General features: G+C 39.2%; 1 protein-coding gene across 2 annotated transcripts; it reads left to right on the top strand.

The window, feature by feature from the left end:
• Positions 1-1215: 1215 nt before the first annotated feature.
• Positions 1216-16699, top strand: gtpbp3 (GTP binding protein 3, mitochondrial). 2 transcript variants are annotated; one of them, XM_079158077.1, is made up of 11 exons: positions 1216-1353; positions 2274-2542; positions 4265-4351; positions 5167-5249; positions 5968-6087; positions 9661-9733; positions 10594-10737; positions 12300-12465; positions 13830-13960; positions 14395-14581; positions 15989-16699. In XM_079158077.1, the coding sequence occupies exons 2-11, from the start codon at positions 2431-2433 to the stop codon at positions 16218-16220; spliced, it is 1335 nt and encodes a 444-aa protein (XP_079014203.1). In that variant the 5' UTR covers positions 1216-1353; positions 2274-2430; the 3' UTR covers positions 16221-16699. The 2 variants fall into 2 exon arrangements, with proteins under 2 accessions (XP_079014203.1, XP_079014202.1); XM_079158076.1 differs by having other exon boundaries at positions 1228-1522.
• The last annotated feature ends 836 nt before the right edge of the window (positions 16700-17535 follow it).

Below are 17535 nucleotides of genomic sequence, written 5' to 3' on the forward strand. Positions count from 1 at the left end.
CACACACACACACACACACACACACGCACGTAGCTTTTACTCTGTTTATATTTTTTGATATGGATGATGAAGGACTAGACCACACCACCAATATTTTTTAATAAATCCTACTTTCCAAATACAGAAACATTTGGTAATTCAACCATGTGAAAATGATCACGATGATAGAGAATATGAGTTACACTGTAGAGTTTATTAGTTACATCCAGCCAGAACTAATGCAACCTTTTACAACAGCCCTACAATAACTTCATACCTTCTTTGAGGATACAATTAATGCTCAATTTTAGTTTAGGTTTAAGAGAGGTGCTGGTTCAACTCGAGGTCATTTCAGAGACTGTGGTGCTGTTGGATTGTTCAGAGGTGTTTTCTAATATTCTCTATATAGTAAACCTTCTTTATGTTATGCAGTCAGAAACACCTACCAGTTTTATTTACTGAAGATGGGCTTCAATAACAAAAATAAATCAACCAAAAGTAACCATTTTATGAAACAAACATGTTGCTGTGTAGATGATCAATTTTGTATTTGAAGAAACATATTTTTCCCATGCTTGTGCCTTTTTCCACCTAAAATACTAATCCTTAATCCAACTGGATTTGCCTGTTATTTGACAGTTTCAGAAAGCACCACAACTATCATCACTGTTTCCTCAGAGAGAGTCAGTTGAGTCATGATCTGTCACAGGATTTTCCTCATTTCTCTTTTTTTTTATGATTTGACAACGAAATGAACAGATCTCCAACTATGTTGAGGAACAATTTCTTGTTTGTAATCTAAATACATGTTTGCATAAGTAAAGATATGAGGGGAAGTTGCTTTGTGTGAAATTTATAGCGACAGAATGCCTAGTTTTATTTTGAAAAACTACTTTCCAAAATGATAGGGCATTTTGACATGAAAACTTACCCAAATGATTAAAGTTGAAAATGATGAATTGATTGACAAAATCAATCAATTTTCTGTCTCTGACTAACGGGTTAATAAACTAGTCATTTCAGCTATAAGAGATAGATAGATAGTCAGCTATGTACGGTGAAGAGCACCCGTAGAGGGCAACGGTAGCTACACGGACCGAATTAAATGGCGCACAGTAGGCGGGACTTATTGCAGATTGACAGGTCTTGAACGAATGAGATTTTAGAACGGTCGTTGCTGTGGAAAACGTCGTCCAATCATAATCGACAAAGGGAGCGACAGACATCGTGGTAAATGTAAACGGTTGAGGAGCAGCAGTAGAATCCTGTTAATGTAGCTTTAGTTGAAAACAGTTACTGTTCATGAAATGTGTCCATTTGCCAGTTAACGTTACATTCACAGGTCTCTCCGACATTAGCTAACAGTGGAATAAGGTAAACACAATGAGTTCGTCAAAGATAAAGCATGTTTTGCATCATCAGTCTCTAAAATCAGCCACACCAGAAACCGCACATGAAATGTTTGTTGTCAGAATAATATGATCATGCTGCCGTCAATGATTCGTGGGATATGGAGAGCTGCTGTCCACAATCTTAGGATAAGGTTTGTTAACAAAGTTCAACCTCGTTTTCTGTATTTTACTCATTCAGGCAGAAACTGCCACTCTGTAACCTGTCTTTTCCTTGAATCTTGCTATGTAAATTGTTGAAAACGGGATTTATTTTATTGTATGTTACAATACATGTTGTGAAACCGACAAAAGACAAAAAAAGGCAATTCAATATTTTCAGATGAGGCAAAAATGTAACTGAACACATAAATCAATTCTAATGAATATAAAGCTTTATACCTTTACTTTAACCTTCAATCAGTTGGTTAAAAAAAGCGAAACGATTTGTATTTTTCCTTTACCACTTGATTAAATACATGAAAACCTAATTCCAGTTTCTCTTTTTATATTTTATTAGCTAATTTAAATTTCGATTCCCTAGTTTTTAAACTTTCTTTGCCATGGCACAGAACATTATTATTTTTATAATATAATTTTTACAATTTTATAATAATATAATTTATTATCTCTTCCCTTTCCCCATGCAAGTACAAAGCTTTCTCGTTTCCTTTAATTAAGTGTTATTTTCTGACAATTTCAGTTTGCTGCACTTGTGTAACGACCTTGTATTAATTTTTGTCAGTTTTGGTGCTCCAGAATATAGGCTATATGTTTGTCCTGATGTAAAATAATATACAGCATGTCTGTTTGGACTAAAATAAATAGCTTATTAGATTATTAGACTTCATTAGTCTATTAAAGTCAGAAGGTACAGGTGTCTTACTATTCACTTATCTCCTGCAGAGGAACTCCAGCTTGCAGATTAGTGTCCACCTGTGATGGAGTCCCAGTTGGACTGGCTGATGCTGAGACCATCTTTGCATTATCATCGGGCCACGGCAGGTGTGGAGTGGCTGTGGTACGAGCCAGTGGTCCAGCCTCGGCCACAGCTCTGAGGTGTATGACCGGGCTCACACACAGCCGGCCCCCTCCACGCAAGGCCCTGGTACGCAGCATCACAGACCCCCAATCCAAAGAAGTGCTGGACCGCGGACTTGTCCTCTGGTTCCCAGGTCTGTTCCCTTTGACCGCATGCTCACACACACACACACACACACACACACACACACACACACACACACACACACACACACACACACACACACACACACACACACACACACACACACACACACCTTCACGTTTCTGTGATTTGTAATGTGGATGTAGTCTTTTTTTACACACTATGTGTGGGTTCCCTTCTCCTGTCAAGGCATATAGGTATATGATATAGTACAAGGAAAGAAAATGCTAATAAAGAGTGCAAAAATACATGTCAAATATTAGAATTCGTCTTGCATCAGATATTTATCTGTTAAGGGAAACATTAATGTTAAAGTGTCTGCAAGTTGTATACCACTCTTAATGTAACAGTAATATAAAGCATCTTTTGATTATTAGTAAATGGGCTAAAACTTGAAATATTCTGTCTGCAAGAGAGGGAATGAATTCCCCAAAACGTGTGCTATGGTGCTTCTGGAGCAACATACAAACCCAATTCCACTAACAACACTGATGGGCGCCTGTTTCAGTCAAATCTCTGCAGTCTTTTTTTTCTGTCATATCTTACATTTTGTATCTTTTGGTGTAAAGTGATGACAAACCAGCTTGGTTGCTAGATTTCTTTTTTTCTTTCATTGACATTTTATTGAATTTTTGAAAGACCTAGGAATATACACAAACATAAAACAAGGATTAAAGGACGTTATATACATAACTTAAAATAGAGGACTAAGACATTCATTGTGGCTGTCTTGTAGTTGTCTACATGGAAGGGACCTAAGCATTGTCTTTAAGGGCCATTAATGTAGTGAAGAGACCCATTACAAACAATACCTTTCTATACTGCCCATCAGAGAGAATGATACCTGTTCATATTGAGCCACCCTGGCAAGCAGATTATGCCAGTCGGTGATTGATAGTGCATGAGCTGACTTCGATTGTTGGTCAAGCAGTCTCCTTGCCAACATACTAGAGGTCTGGACCCATTCAGAATGGATGGAGGGAATTGTGTCTTTCAGGGTGGACGGATTCCCCAACAGAGATAAGCGACTGTAAAAGGGACTTCCCCGCCAACAATTCTCTGGATACAATCATAAATATTTGGGAAAGTACCATAGGATGTGGGTTAAGATACCCTAATCGGGTCACTTCCTGCACCCAGGGTCACTTTTAAGCTTCTTGGTTGCTAGATATTGATGTCAAGTCCCATCTCTCATGTTCAGAGTGTTTTAAAGGTATACTATACAGGATTTCCTAAAACACAATGTGTCGGCCCATACAAAAACAATCCCTCTCAAAGACTCTCCTTCAGATATTTAGCATGCCAGGTATCTGGAATACTTCTGCGAGGCACCAACGAGACTCTCGGCTCGCATCTTTGGACAGTTCACGCATGGTGCTCAGGGGCCGATGTGTGAGCGGATTTTGTCTGGGAGCCCCAAAAACTGTCTGGGAGTGGAAAATATGGGCTAAAGTCGTGTTGTGTGAATTAGGCATTAAGCTTAAATTCCTGCGTAGTATGCCTTTTAAACAATTTTCTCTTGCTGCCATTTGGAGTCATTTACATACAAACTCATCACAGTATTTATTCTTATGAATATCTGAAGTTCTATCAGTATCAGCCACTTGTACTAGCCCAAGTTTAATGAAGTGTTCCTTGACATATTGGTCCTGTGCATATTAATTGACTAAATGATATTGAGTTGTTGTGTCTCTTGTGCTCATGTCCTTAGCTCCACACAGTTTCACAGGAGAGGACAGTGTGGAGTTCCACATCCACGGCGGTCCTGCTGTCATTGCTGCTGTCTTACACGCTCTAGGTAAAATACAGCTATCTTTCTGAGTATCAATATCATACAACTTCATATAATGCAGTATACACACATACATACAGTGTCATGTGGTGCACCGTCACTTTGCAGGGTGTTTGGTATGTGTGTCTCCACAGCTTTGACTTCCAAAGCTATAAGCCTGCAACACAGTAACTAGTTGAGTCATGTGACTGCCCATCGCTGTGACTTAAAAGGGAGAATATTCTTATTTCTAAGATACTTATAAAATGTGCATTGGCAAGCGTGGCAAGGCACATTCCCTCTGGGACTGACAAGTAATATTACAATATGACCTGCAGTTCTCTCACTGTTCTACTAGGGGGCAGTGTTGTATAAATTAAAAATGTTAATGAAAGCTTGTCACCAATTATGTAAGATTATCATTAATCAGGAATAGTAAGAGAGAGGAGAATATCAGTGTTGTACATGATGTTGCTCATGACCTACATTTACAAAATTATTTATAATCAATGTCTCCTCCTGATGAGATTGAAAAATGGTCATGAAAACAATGAAAATTGTTTCACCGCTTTAACCTTCCCTCTTGTGCCTCCAAGTGAACCCTGAGTGACAGATTGACCTTGCGTTTGATCCTCCTGTTTGTGTGTGTGTGAGTTGTGTGCATGATTTATGCCCAACTCGTGCCTCAATCATTTCTTCGTGTGTGTGTGTGTGTGTGTGTGTGTGTGTGTGTGTGTGTGTGTGTGTGTGTGTGTGTGTGTGTGTGTGTGTGTGTGTGTGTGTGTGTGTGTGTGTGTGTGTGTGTGTGTGTGTGTGTGTGTGTGTGTGTGTGTGTTTCTCAGGAAGCGTGCCTGGCATGAGGCCTGCTGAAGCTGGAGAGTTCACACGGAGGGCCTTTCAAGCAGGGAAGCTGGGTTTAACGGAGGTAGGTCAAGACGAGAATTTAAAAACACACTGAGACAGATATGTGCAGCTTTACATACAAAGAGCATTTCAGAGCAATTTTCAGGGTAAATGTGGAATAAACAGGGTCAGAAATGAACATGGATTTCAAGTTTTTTACATATATTTCCCTTTAAACACATCTTTCATTGGGCTGTCAAACGTTTATGTACGGGTGAAGCTACTGGGCCTCTGTAGATGGTGATTTTCTTCAAAACGCTGCCAAATATGCAGCCTTCCAATATTGAAAGGGGCTCTTCTGGATATTCTGTTTACAGTCTATTATGATAGAGTAAATTTCAGCAGCATACAGTAAAATATTTATTGAATAATTTGCAATGCAAATGTTTTTTTCACAATTTGGTAATATTTATCTTGGAAATTATGAAAATGCCTCTTAAAGTCCCATCAAGGAAACAAAAGACTTCCTTTGGTCAAAAGAAATCTCATCTTAGTGTGATAATGAGAAAAGATGTCCCTGAGAAGAATTTGGACGTCAAAGCTGCAACACCACAACATAATGCAAACGCTGTCCTTAACAGTAGCAGGGTACTGTGGCAGTATACTGTGCATCTTACACACAGCATCACATAATGGGGAAACATGTCCGATTCATAGTGTTAACAGCATTAAAGCATTAGTGCAAGAAATGGATAAATAAAACATGTGCGGCAATCATAACTGTGCAATGCTCCCTGCAGGTGGAGGGGCTCGGGGATCTGATCCATGCTGAGACAGAGGCTCAGAGGAGACAGGCTCTCAGGCAGATGTCAGGAGAGCTGGGACGCCTTTATGAGGACTGGAGCCACAAACTGAAACGGGTAGGTCACTCACTGGTACAGATAGTGGTTTCCAAAATAAGCAGGATGACAAACGGATGTTTCCATCTGGACTAGAGCCCAGGGCTTAAAGGTGTCGGTTTAGTATGTGTGGCAGGAACAGAAAGTGTAGTCTGGTCTCAAATCAGTGTTGAACACTTTTCTTACTTTTTGGATTCACCTTCGTCTCCGATGCTACAAGGTGTGAGGTTGAGTTTTTCCTGCTCCTCCTCCTTTCTCCTAATAATAGAAGATTAAAGATTTCATTTAAGTTTGAATTAATTTGTACTATAGAAACCTGTTTGTGTAATGATCCTCTAGTTTATACACAAAGATCAGTTTGGATGTTGGAATAGTGTAATCAGACTTTTTATTTGACGGGCTTTTCAACTTGACTTGATCTCAACCACCTTTGGACCTCGACCAACCCAACCAGACCTATTATTTAAAGTGACAGGTGAACAGGGGGCCTTTTAGAAAGTCTGTTGTTCTGAGTAAGCATGCCAGCAAAAACAAGCCAAGCTCGTGGAGGTCCTCCCTGGAGAGACATTGTGCATGTTCATGTCTGACATTTCTCTGAAAACAGTGTTTTGGAAAAAATCTGTCTGTACTGTGCTGTAGGTCAGGCCTCAATAGTTTCACACCCAAACAATGCTTTCTTTTTTTGTATCACCACAGCTGCTTTTTCAACACACCACCATTGATGGATTAATGGGAATCTGAGACTTCCTGTTTTCATGTTGCTGTGGCACATGTAGCACAATACCGAGAATCTAAATACTATCTGTATGGCACATGTATAAATGTATTTTTCATTGTAAATAGGAATAGAAAAAAACAGAGAACCTTGCATAATAATTAGTTGACTAGATTGGGTTTCATTTGACTTCATGGAAGAGAAACTCTTCCTGGATTTAAGATAACACATTGCTAAATTATTGATGCAGGTAAATAAATTAATGGTTTAACAGGGATAATAACTGATGATATTTGTGTATAAAAATCTGATAAACAAAAAACGAACAAAAACAAACCGAAATGTTATTACAATAGTCATATAGATATACACATACATGAAATGTAACTTCTACATTCAACCCATCCCTAGCTTATTGGGAGCAGTGGGCTGCTGAGAAGCACCCGGGGAGCAGTTAGGGGTTCAGTGTCTTGCTCAGGGACACTTCGGCACAGGACTCGTAGCAGTCAAGGACCTTGCGGTTGCCGGACGACCTTCCTTACCCATTGAGCCACGACCGCCCCCAATGCAGAAACATAACAATATCAAAATATGATCCTGTGTGAAGTACAATACTCTATTCACGCAACCTAATCATTTAAATGAGTTGGGAAGGTAATGTAATTGATCATATTATTAATATTATATCATCGCCTCGCTGTTCAGAAAAGCTTTGTTAATACAAACGTGTAATCCTGCACTGTTTGCCACCAGAACTGAGTCAGTACCGCTGAGCGACCTCGTTGAGCTGTTAATTCATACTATACCACTAGTTATGTTCAAAGGCCCATCTCTATTTTTGATTATTGACTTTCTAAGAACAAGACGTTTTTGAAAAGCAGTGTTTTTTTTATGTTTTCCCATCTCGGCACATCTGGCTTTGTATTGTTTTGGATGGATTAAAGATGAATTATACCACGCACAGCTGCTGTATGTATTAAGACAGGCACACAATGAAGACAGGATTTATTCTGGGCAGCAGTATTTTTCTTATCTAAATGTTATTCTGAACTGTGTACCAAATCATACAGATAAGGGTAGAGTAACGGAGGAAGAATCAATGCAGCTGTAAAAACAGGGGTTAGTGACCTTGCTGATGGTAGGTTGTGTCATATTTCACCAGGACACATTGTTAGAGGTTTTCAGTACACATTAATTTATATGTGTACTGAAACATCTTTGGTTCTGCATTGGGCTCCCTGTCTTGGCTTAGCATGCTGCCTTGCTAATCCAGGGAGTATCTTCAGAGCAGAGCCATCAGCGCCAAGCATAACTGTATTTCCATTTGTTGCAATAACTGGTTAAATATATGCCGACAGTGTTCCTGACTGTGATACGGTCGCTTAGGGTAGGAAAACATCGTCAGTCAATGCGCCACTTTATATTTGAACCAACTGTAAAAAAGTTTAGACATTCATGCAGTTGAACTTTCTGTTAGAGTAAATGGCAACTTTGTTTTTTGCTTTGTAGTCATCCAAAGCCCTGTCTGTATTGTGTGTTAGGTTTCTGCTTATAAGTTGTTTGGGAAAGACACCTGACTTGTAGTACACATTTTTACGTTCATTGATACGGCTTCCGAATAAGCTTATCACCATGATATGGTAGTATATATGTTCTTATGTCTGTCTTGTTTGAATCTAATCCTGACAGATGCTTAGTTTTCCTTTCACATCGTGTTGAGGTGGGTGAGAGCAGCAGGTCATTGACTGCAGATGAACACTTCAGCTTAATGGATGCGGGCCAAACCCTCCTCTACTGTCAATTGTTTCGAAGAATATAGACCAGGGCTCTTTCAATACTTTGGCACCAGATCTGACCAACCGGTCCAGGTGATCTCCCTCGAGAAACTCTGTTAAGCTGCTTGTCGACATCTTTCTAAGGACAGTTCCTAGAATCAATTCGAACGAGCCTCGAGTTTGGAGTCCGATCTCTGGGAATCCTGTTAATCAGACGTATACCATCTGTATGATGCAAGGGGTCAAACCCTCATTTGACACCAAAACAATGCCGTTTTGTTTTAACCGTTGGCTTCCCACTTTATGGAATGTATTAAAGTATGGGAATCTGACGCTTCCTGTTTTTGTGCAGCTGTACTACTATTGTGTTAATGTTCCGCCTGTCAATCAAGATACAGATCGGTGCTGTTGTGGAAACACTGAAGCCCCCCCCCCTTCTGTGTTCTACGTGGTTTCAAATACATTTCAAATTTGTGGCAATGACGTGAAGTAGAAACATGACCTACTGCACCTGATGTAAGACTAGTCCTGGAAAAAGACAGAGGAGGCCATTTACATTTTTAATGTTAGTGTCTAATGTTTCTATACATACACTGTATCAATGTATGGTTGAACACTGTTTAACAGATCTTTGCATTTGTTTAGCTCCTTCACATTTTCAAACAAAATAATTCAGAAAAATTGTTAAACTGTTAATTGTTTCCCTAAATCAACATAGCTATACTACAACACCACACTAATGAAATATGCCATGAGAAAAATTACAAATGTTACTGAAAATGTTTTAAATATGTGGAGTGATTTTTCAGTTATTTGTTTAGGTGTGTAAGAATTGTTTTGATTCTCTTCTTTGGATGAAAATAGCATATTGCACAATAATATATCCATGTAAGCAGCTGCAGCACCAGCAAGATAAACTGTACATTGGCTCCCTGTTTACCGTCACTCACGTAATCATTGAAAAAAAAAAAATTAGCTCAACTTTTGAGGCCCCCCCCCCCCCCAACTGCTGATTTTGATGTTTTCAGGGTATCCAAGGTGTTAATTTCACACACTGATTTCGGCCTCTTCCCTTCTCTCCTCTCTCCTTTGTGCGTCGCACAGTGTCTGGCTCATGTTGAGGCCTTCATAGACTTCAGTGAGGATGAGCTCATTGAGGATGGGGTCTTAAACCAAGGTATGTGTACACTTTGTCCTGCTCTTTACAGGAGAAAAATAACAGAACAGTCACCCCTTGGGCTTTCAGAGGGGTCTGTTTGTCTGAAGAGAGAGGGGTCCGGCTGGCTTTCCTGTTTGGATCGCCAACTGGCCATCAGGTGTGTTTGCTGCACTGTAGGGAGAAGCGTAGACCTCAAACTGCTTAAAAAACGATTTCCTTTTAGGAAGTGTGGAGAGAAGGCCGGAGGGACAGTAGAGGCATTCGTCTTACCTTCAAAGCCAACCTGACAAGCCAATCTCACAGGAATAGTGCTGTCAGCAGCAACTTACAGTCCGTGTGTGTGTTTTCTCAAGGGATGTCCCCCCTTAGTGTGTCTCCTGCTATCTGGCACTGGCAAAGCTCATCAGAAGCCTCGGATGTTGAGAGTTTTCGACACAATACAGCCTGGGAACGCTCGTTTGTTTTGGTGGCACGGAATGTGGACTTGCGCCTCAGAGTGGCAAATAATAATAGACTAATTTCCAAAAATAGAAAACCTGACATAAGTACTTTACCATCTGAAGACATACAGCAAATGACATGCTTTATATCCGAAGTTCTTTCCTGTTTTTTCTCAAGTCATCCCAAGTTGGATGAATGAATGTGCTTGAGTCAATCAAAATTGTTTGAATTATATGTAGGTACTGTAGGTATTTTGTGTGGAAAGAGACATGTCCATGACCCATTTTTCGTCCAGACGAATGGTGTCAGACACCAGACAGGCCTTTGTCCTTCAAAGGACAGAAATTCCCTTCACAAGGCCATGAAAGTGAAGTTGTTTACGAAAACTTCGTGACATCCCGTTTCTTACTCTGTCTTTATCTCCTCAACTCCCACAGTGGATAAATGGGTGTGTGATCTGCAAGCAGAGATGGAGCGCCACCTACAGGATGAGAGGAGGGGCGAGCGGCTACGCAGCGGAGTCCAGGTGGTCATCGCAGGAGCCACCAATGCAGGGAAAAGTAGCCTCCTGAACAAACTCTGTAAGAGAACCAAGAAAACCAGCACATACACACAGCGCGAAGGGATTAACACAAAGTATGACTTACTATCATCTAGATACAGACCTTACTGTTCAATCATACCGCTGTCAGCCATGGTTTGGGAGGGAAAGAAGGCAACATCTGTCATCCTATAAGCAGCATGGACGCGCAAAGTTTTGTGAAATGTGTTTCATTCACAAACACATTCTGTGTTCCATGCACAGAAAGTGAGAAGAATAATTTTCCTTGACGAGACGGGATTTTGTGCATTCTGACTTTGAAATAAAGCAGCATGAAAGTAGATTTTGGGGTTGGCGTTATGAAAACGGTGGCCTTTAACTCCAACAACCAGGGTTCAGTTTCAAATAACTACAAACATTCATAACTTGTTATTTTCATCACGTCATGCTTGTTTTTCCACGATCTCGCAAAAGTTTGAATAACAGTCTCTCCTTAGTGCAGGAATGTAATCTCATAATCACCACAATACACAATCTGTGAACCGTAGCTCCTGCTCCTGGCACACATGAATTACAATAGTCCAACTTTTCCAGATACAGATTGAATTGCTTCCAATTTAGATTCTGGCCGTGCTCCAGACGATTAATAAAGAAATACCTATAAAGATAAACAGTTAAATTGTTGCTTTTCAATTATCTCCCTCTAAATTAGTTCTTCCCATGTTTATCCACACTTGGTGGCAACCTAATGAATCCCTTGTTTATGGTCTAAGGTTATGTTTGTTTAGGATATGGTATCCTTAATCATTTACAATCACTCTATATAAACTATCTAAAGAGGGGGCTTGGCAGGGTCTCCTCACAGCTTCCTATCAGAAGAATAGACATATTTATCAGACTTCAGATAAAATCTTGTTATCATTTCCTCTTGTGATTAGTCTTCCCTCTATACCCCCCCCCCCCCCCCCCCCCCCCAGTCAGCATAGACAACTATTCATGAGTTGGCAGTGTTATTTCACATGGGATACATTGGGGATGTCTGCCAAGTTCTTGAAAAGATAAAAGAGAAATTATGACAAAATATCTTCCGTTTTGTTTGCGTAATGCAGAACTTTAGTAGGTATCGATTTTTCTAATTGAGGCCGATAAATACTGTTGATATATTTGATTAAATATTTGATTACAGAATAATCCAGTGTGATGTAGAAAAAACATTTACAAATAATGTCATGTTTTAAATAGTTCATCCTGGATTGCAGACACCACAGCTATACTGTCGGGTATTAAAATCTTAATGCTAGGGTTGGAAATGTTCTTCAACAATTTGTGTTATATTTGTGCCAATTCTCATTATATCCCAGCAGGACAGCAATTAATAAATCAAATGCTGTGAAAAAAAATCTGGTAATTGTTGCAGGACTGTAATAAGCCTGTCCAATCATTTTATTTATAATATTTTAGGAGAAACACTTTAGGCTTGGGGCTGACACAGACAGGGTAAGGAAGTCTAACATTGTTAGTTTTGGTCTCTTCATGGGATTTGTAGACAAAAAGAAAATAAACAATAATACCAACCTTATCCCTTAACCTTTTTATCCCCAGGCCAGAGACCTGCAGCCATTGTGTCTCCCATTGCTGGCACCACCAGGGACATAGTAGAGACGGCACTGGACATCGGTGGGTTCCCTGTCCTGTTGAGTGACACAGCCGGCCTCAGAGAGAGCTCGGACCTGGTGGAGAGAGAGGGCGTCCGCCGTGCTCGGGAAAGGTAGGGGGAGAAAACCCTTTTAATATATATCATTTTTTTTTTTTGAAGGAATTTTGCTCAGTTTTCCTGCGTTTAAAATTGTGATGAGGCAGAGCAAAAATATTAAGAAATATTATTGTAGTATTAAGAATGTTTTAACTACAGTATAGTGACACACGTAGAGAACATCATGTGTAAAATGTGTCACTTGTGTCTAATATAACACTAAACAATTTAGCCATGGGACCAATGGAATATGTCCTTGAAAACAAAGAAAGGAAGAAATAAGTCATTGCTTTTCCCCTGTACATCGTGCTATATTTTTTTGTAATGTGGATGTAACCTCCAGAGTTTATATTATTGCTCAGCCATAGTTATAAATACATGGGACAAACACTCTCAGGAGGTTGCGTAATGAAGAGCCTCCTTTCCGTGTTGTAGAGTATTTGCCATTAAGAGGTTCTTCATGCGTGGTGTAAAGAATGGACATATATGGCAATTCGTGACAGCTGCTTCCACTATTTACACTAGGGAAGAATGGCCGTACTTGCAGCGCGGGTCATCGCTGTTTTATCATATACAAACAGGCAAACTGACAATCGGACGTATGGGAACGCTAGCACATACAAACGGTATTAAATCAGCTCTTATTCACAGACGTGTTTTGTGACATGATTTTGGAGTTCTTGGCAGGGGGATAAAGCATCTGACACATCTATTAGATATTACATCACTACATGTGACTAATATCAATTTAATTTGTTAGACATTTAAGGGGACTTGCCACACCGTGTCACTCTGAGAGAGTACTGTTGAAAGTGTATTTCATTCAGTAAATGTATTTACAAAATGACAATCTAAAGATCACTTGTTGGCTCATGCTGCAGGAAATGAGTCACCAAGCACATCAGTGAAAATACAGATGAAGATGTGACTACAAAAATACTATTTTCAAAACAAACATTCTGTAATTCCTTAACCGTTTGTTTAAGTTGTTTGGGCGCCTTGTTGGCTCTTTAGGAAGGGTGGGCAGTTTGTATTCTACGGGGAACTTTTTGTGCAGGGAGCAGGTCAGAGGCTTGTGACCTGGGTCACTATAGGAAGGATGTGGTCAGTACAAGCATCCGCTGGTGCTGCTAACTGCACAGTGGGACTAAGATGCAGGAGTACTTAAAGTGAATACCATTTGGATGAATTAATTATAAATATTGCTGCTAATATACACAGTATTTGTGAGCCACATTGTATTGTTTCTGAAACAAAACAAGAGAGAGGCCCATGGTTTGCTAACCATGTGAATTTACGAGTAAAAAAAACTATATGACAAAATGCTGTTGTGATCATATGAATAATTCAAGATCAAAAGTTGAGGTCCTTTTTTCCAGAGTGGAACAGGCGGATCTGACCCTGGTGGTTGTGGATTGTGCTCATCTACCGTCTGATGCAAAGCAAGCTGTAACCTTCCTTCAGGGGCACCTCAGCAGTGTCCTGCCCACTCAGGAGCAGCCTGAGCCAGGTATGATATCTTGGCCTCACCTGCTTCACCTGGACTGTCAGTGATGTTTGGAATCATATTTTCAAGTCACTTCAAGCACAGTGAAGTAGATATGCATGGTATAGTTACAGACTCTAGCAAAGTTAAAATGTTCTCCATCAAACAACCTCAGTTCTTTGCTTTTAAGCACAAGTATTACATTTATTGTGACACCAGTTGTTCACTTATAGCTTCAGCTTATCATGCATTATTAAATGGTGCCAGAGATTAATTCGACGTCTACTTACTTTGGATTACTGCAGGTGGAAATTTAGCAGGTTTCTAGAGAGTGTACAGGCTTGAAAGAGAGTTTATAGTCATTGAGACCATTTAAATAGAAATGTCAGTGCCTGAAAGAGTAATAGTTGAATCATTGGTAATTGATCAACTTTTTCTTCATTCCTTTATTGCCACAGTATTTCCTGCAGACAGGTTTCTTTTGGTGCTAAATAAAACTGACCTGTTGCCTGAGGAGCAGAGGCTGCAGCTGGACGGGGAGCTGAGACGAGTCTCTGGACTCCCTCCTGTTTGTCAGATTTCTTGCTACACTAATGAGGGACTGCAGGACTTCCTTGCAGTGCTGCACAGCAGTGTCAAGATTCTGTGAGTTTCTACAGTTACTAATGTTTTCTTGTTCCAAAGCAAAGACTGCACATCTCACTTAAATGTTGTATTGAATCAAAAAGATTGATTTGTTTATTTGTAACAAAATGTATGTTGAAAAAAGCCATGAAAAGTCAGAGTATGGTGAAAAAAGTAAATCATTAAAATGTCATAATACAGTACATGAACAATTTACAATACATAAAAATGTTATAGTGTAGTATGTCAAAAATAGTTTTAAAAAAGCCATAGTGTGTATAAAAAGGTCATAAAAAGCCATAGTATAGTATTTTTAAAACAAATTAAAAAGTTACACATTAGTATGTGGAAATAAAGTTATAAAAAAGGTATAATATAGAATGACTAACATGTCAGTATAGTGTGACAGCCATCTTATAGCATGTCGAAAAGCCATAGTATAGTGTGTCAAAAAAATAGATTAAAAGGTTATGGTGTAGTATGTTGAAAAAAGTCATAGTATATTGTGAAGCAAAGCGTCATAAAGAAACCATAGTATAGTATGTCATAATTATGGTATGTCGAAACAAATAGTATAGAATGTATGAAAAAGACAGTATAGAACGTCAAATTTATTGTGTGTTATGTCATAAAAGTCATAGTATTGTATGTCGAAAAAAAATAAGTGTTAGTATAGTATATTGAAAAAATGCAATATTATAGTATGAAAACCCATAGTATAGTATTTATAATAAAGAGTATAGTGTGTCAAAGTCATAAAAAAGACAGTATAATATGTCGAAAAAAATTATAAAAAGTCATAGTATAGTATGTCAATAATATATATAGTATAGTATATATCTATATATAGTATAGTACGTTGTAAATAAGGCATAATATAGCATGTGTTTAACATGTCATTAAAAGTCATAGTACATTATGTCATGAACATTTCATAAATAAGTCATAGTATTGTACGTCATAAAAAATTCATTTGTAAGAATTTCATAGTTAAGCAAATCACAAATGTATAAAAAGTATGTCACAAAAATGTTACGTTTGTCATAAAAATATCATAGTATGGTATAGTATGGTGTAAAAAAAGCATAGTATGTCATGTCAAAAAATTCATTAAAAAGGCATAGTATAGTATGTCATACAATGTCATGTATAGTACAAAAAAATGTCATCAAATAGTAAGTGTCATAGTATAGTATGTCCTAAAAATGTCCTAAAAAGGTAATTGTGTAGTATGTCCTAAAAAGGGAACGTATAGTATGTCATAAAGGGTCATAGTATGGTATGTCATAAAAAGTTATATTATAGTATGTCATAAAATGTCCTAATACAATGTCATCGTTCCACGGTGTCATTTAAAGTTGTAATCCTTTCTAAAGAACAAAATAACAACTCTATTTCAATCGTTTTGTTATTTAACTTCCTCTCTAGGTGTGGCGACCCTCTGTGTTGTGCCCCCACCCTGACCCAGGCCCGCCACAGGGCCCACCTGCAGCAGTGTTTTGCAGCCCTGGCTCAGTACCAGCGATATCGTGACATTGACCTCGCTCTGGCAGCCGAGGGTGTCCGGTTGGCTCTCACGAGTCTAGGCCGGATCACTGGACATGTCGGGGCAGAGGAGATCCTGGATATCATCTTCAAAGACTTTTGCATTGGAAAATAGTCAGTTGAGTATCAGCAAAAACATGAAATACATGTAATATTAGTCTGCTCGCCTGCTCAGAAAGGAAAGGCTGCATTCTTGTTTGATCCCACAGTATCGGTAAAGAAAGGGCACCGTCACGTCATTATGCCAGGTTTCGAGGCCCAACAAGAGTGAAAAGAATACAATGTGTGTTCTTTGCTGCAGGGTCACTCTTTTTTATTTGTTTTCTGTTGATGCTCTTCAGAAGACTGAAATAGTTTTCACAAGAGGACAGGTGTCTCGGAGGCCCCGTGTGCTGGACAAGAGTTTTGCAAATCTTGAGTCATTATTTTAAAAATAGCTTCGGAAAGCCTTGATAGCTGAACATTGGGCTCTTGGGTCGCAACATAACAGCCAAGATCATTTCAAATACAGCCAGCTGCAGACCTCTGCAAGGTCATGGATGTTTACTTGTCCTGCAGGACAATGACGATTTTTTTTTATTTGGGAGCAGATATCATTACAGCTGTGTGTGTGTGTGTGTGGGGGGGGGGGGGGGGTGTAGGTGTGTGTGTGAGATAAATTGTATTATTTCAAATGACTATTTGTTGTATTATGTTCACATTTATGTGTAACAATTGGGATAATGTGTGTTTTCGTACCGAATCAAATTTACGTCATGAATCAGAGACCACAGAAGAAATCTGAGAAATAAGGGCTGATTGCCTTTAAACCTACATTATTCATTTATTCTCACAGCTAGGAGGTAGTGCAACAGGCTGTAAACACATCAACTTACAGTTGTTACGACTAATGAGTTAGTTGCCTATTTACATATCCACCAGAAAGGGAACAATGTTCTCATCGTGTTTAAGTTTTTACATGTCATTAAATGTGTGAAGATGCATCAGGTTGTTACTGTAACTGAAATGAATGTATGAAGGCTTTAATAAAGGCACATCAAGCACCTCATTGCATGCACTTTCATGACGTACCATACCACATTATGCGCTTCATGTGTTCATAACACCTTCATTTCTTGCTACACTGTAGCTGTTGTCACATTGAGTACGAGTAAGAATGTGCTCTGATTTAAAGCAATGAAAACTACATTTTAAGTCCATCTCTGGCCATAAAGCAGGTAATACACACATACAGTATAGTATGTAGAGAAAACCAGAGTTTCCCAGCTCTCCTCCTGCTCTGTGGGAAAGGAACAGTTTTTGGAGGCAATGCTCTTTGTGCCCTTGTGTTCCCATGTCAATCTTGCCTCGATCAAATATTTATGTTTCCTTGTTGACCTCCTCACCCTTCTTCCCCAGTTGGTTTCTTCTCGCCCAGTCTCTGACGACAG

This window comes from Pholis gunnellus (genome assembly GCF_910591455.1).
Source record: "Pholis gunnellus genome assembly, chromosome: 4".
Lineage (NCBI taxonomy): Eukaryota > Metazoa > Chordata > Actinopteri > Perciformes > Pholidae > Pholis > Pholis gunnellus.

Bases quoted from the DNA above. Each gene is read 5' to 3' on its own strand.
- gtpbp3 (XM_079158076.1), top strand. From the start codon at position 1,458: ATGATCATGCTGCCGTCAATGATTCGTGGGATATGGAGAGCTGCTGTC. The intron at 6,088-9,660 runs GTAGGTCACTCA...TGCGTCGCACAG, and splicing joins GGAGCCACAAACTGAAACGG to TGTCTGGCTCATGTTGAGGC. The intron at 13,961-14,394 runs GTATGATATCTT...TTATTGCCACAG, and splicing joins TCAGGAGCAGCCTGAGCCAG to TATTTCCTGCAGACAGGTTT.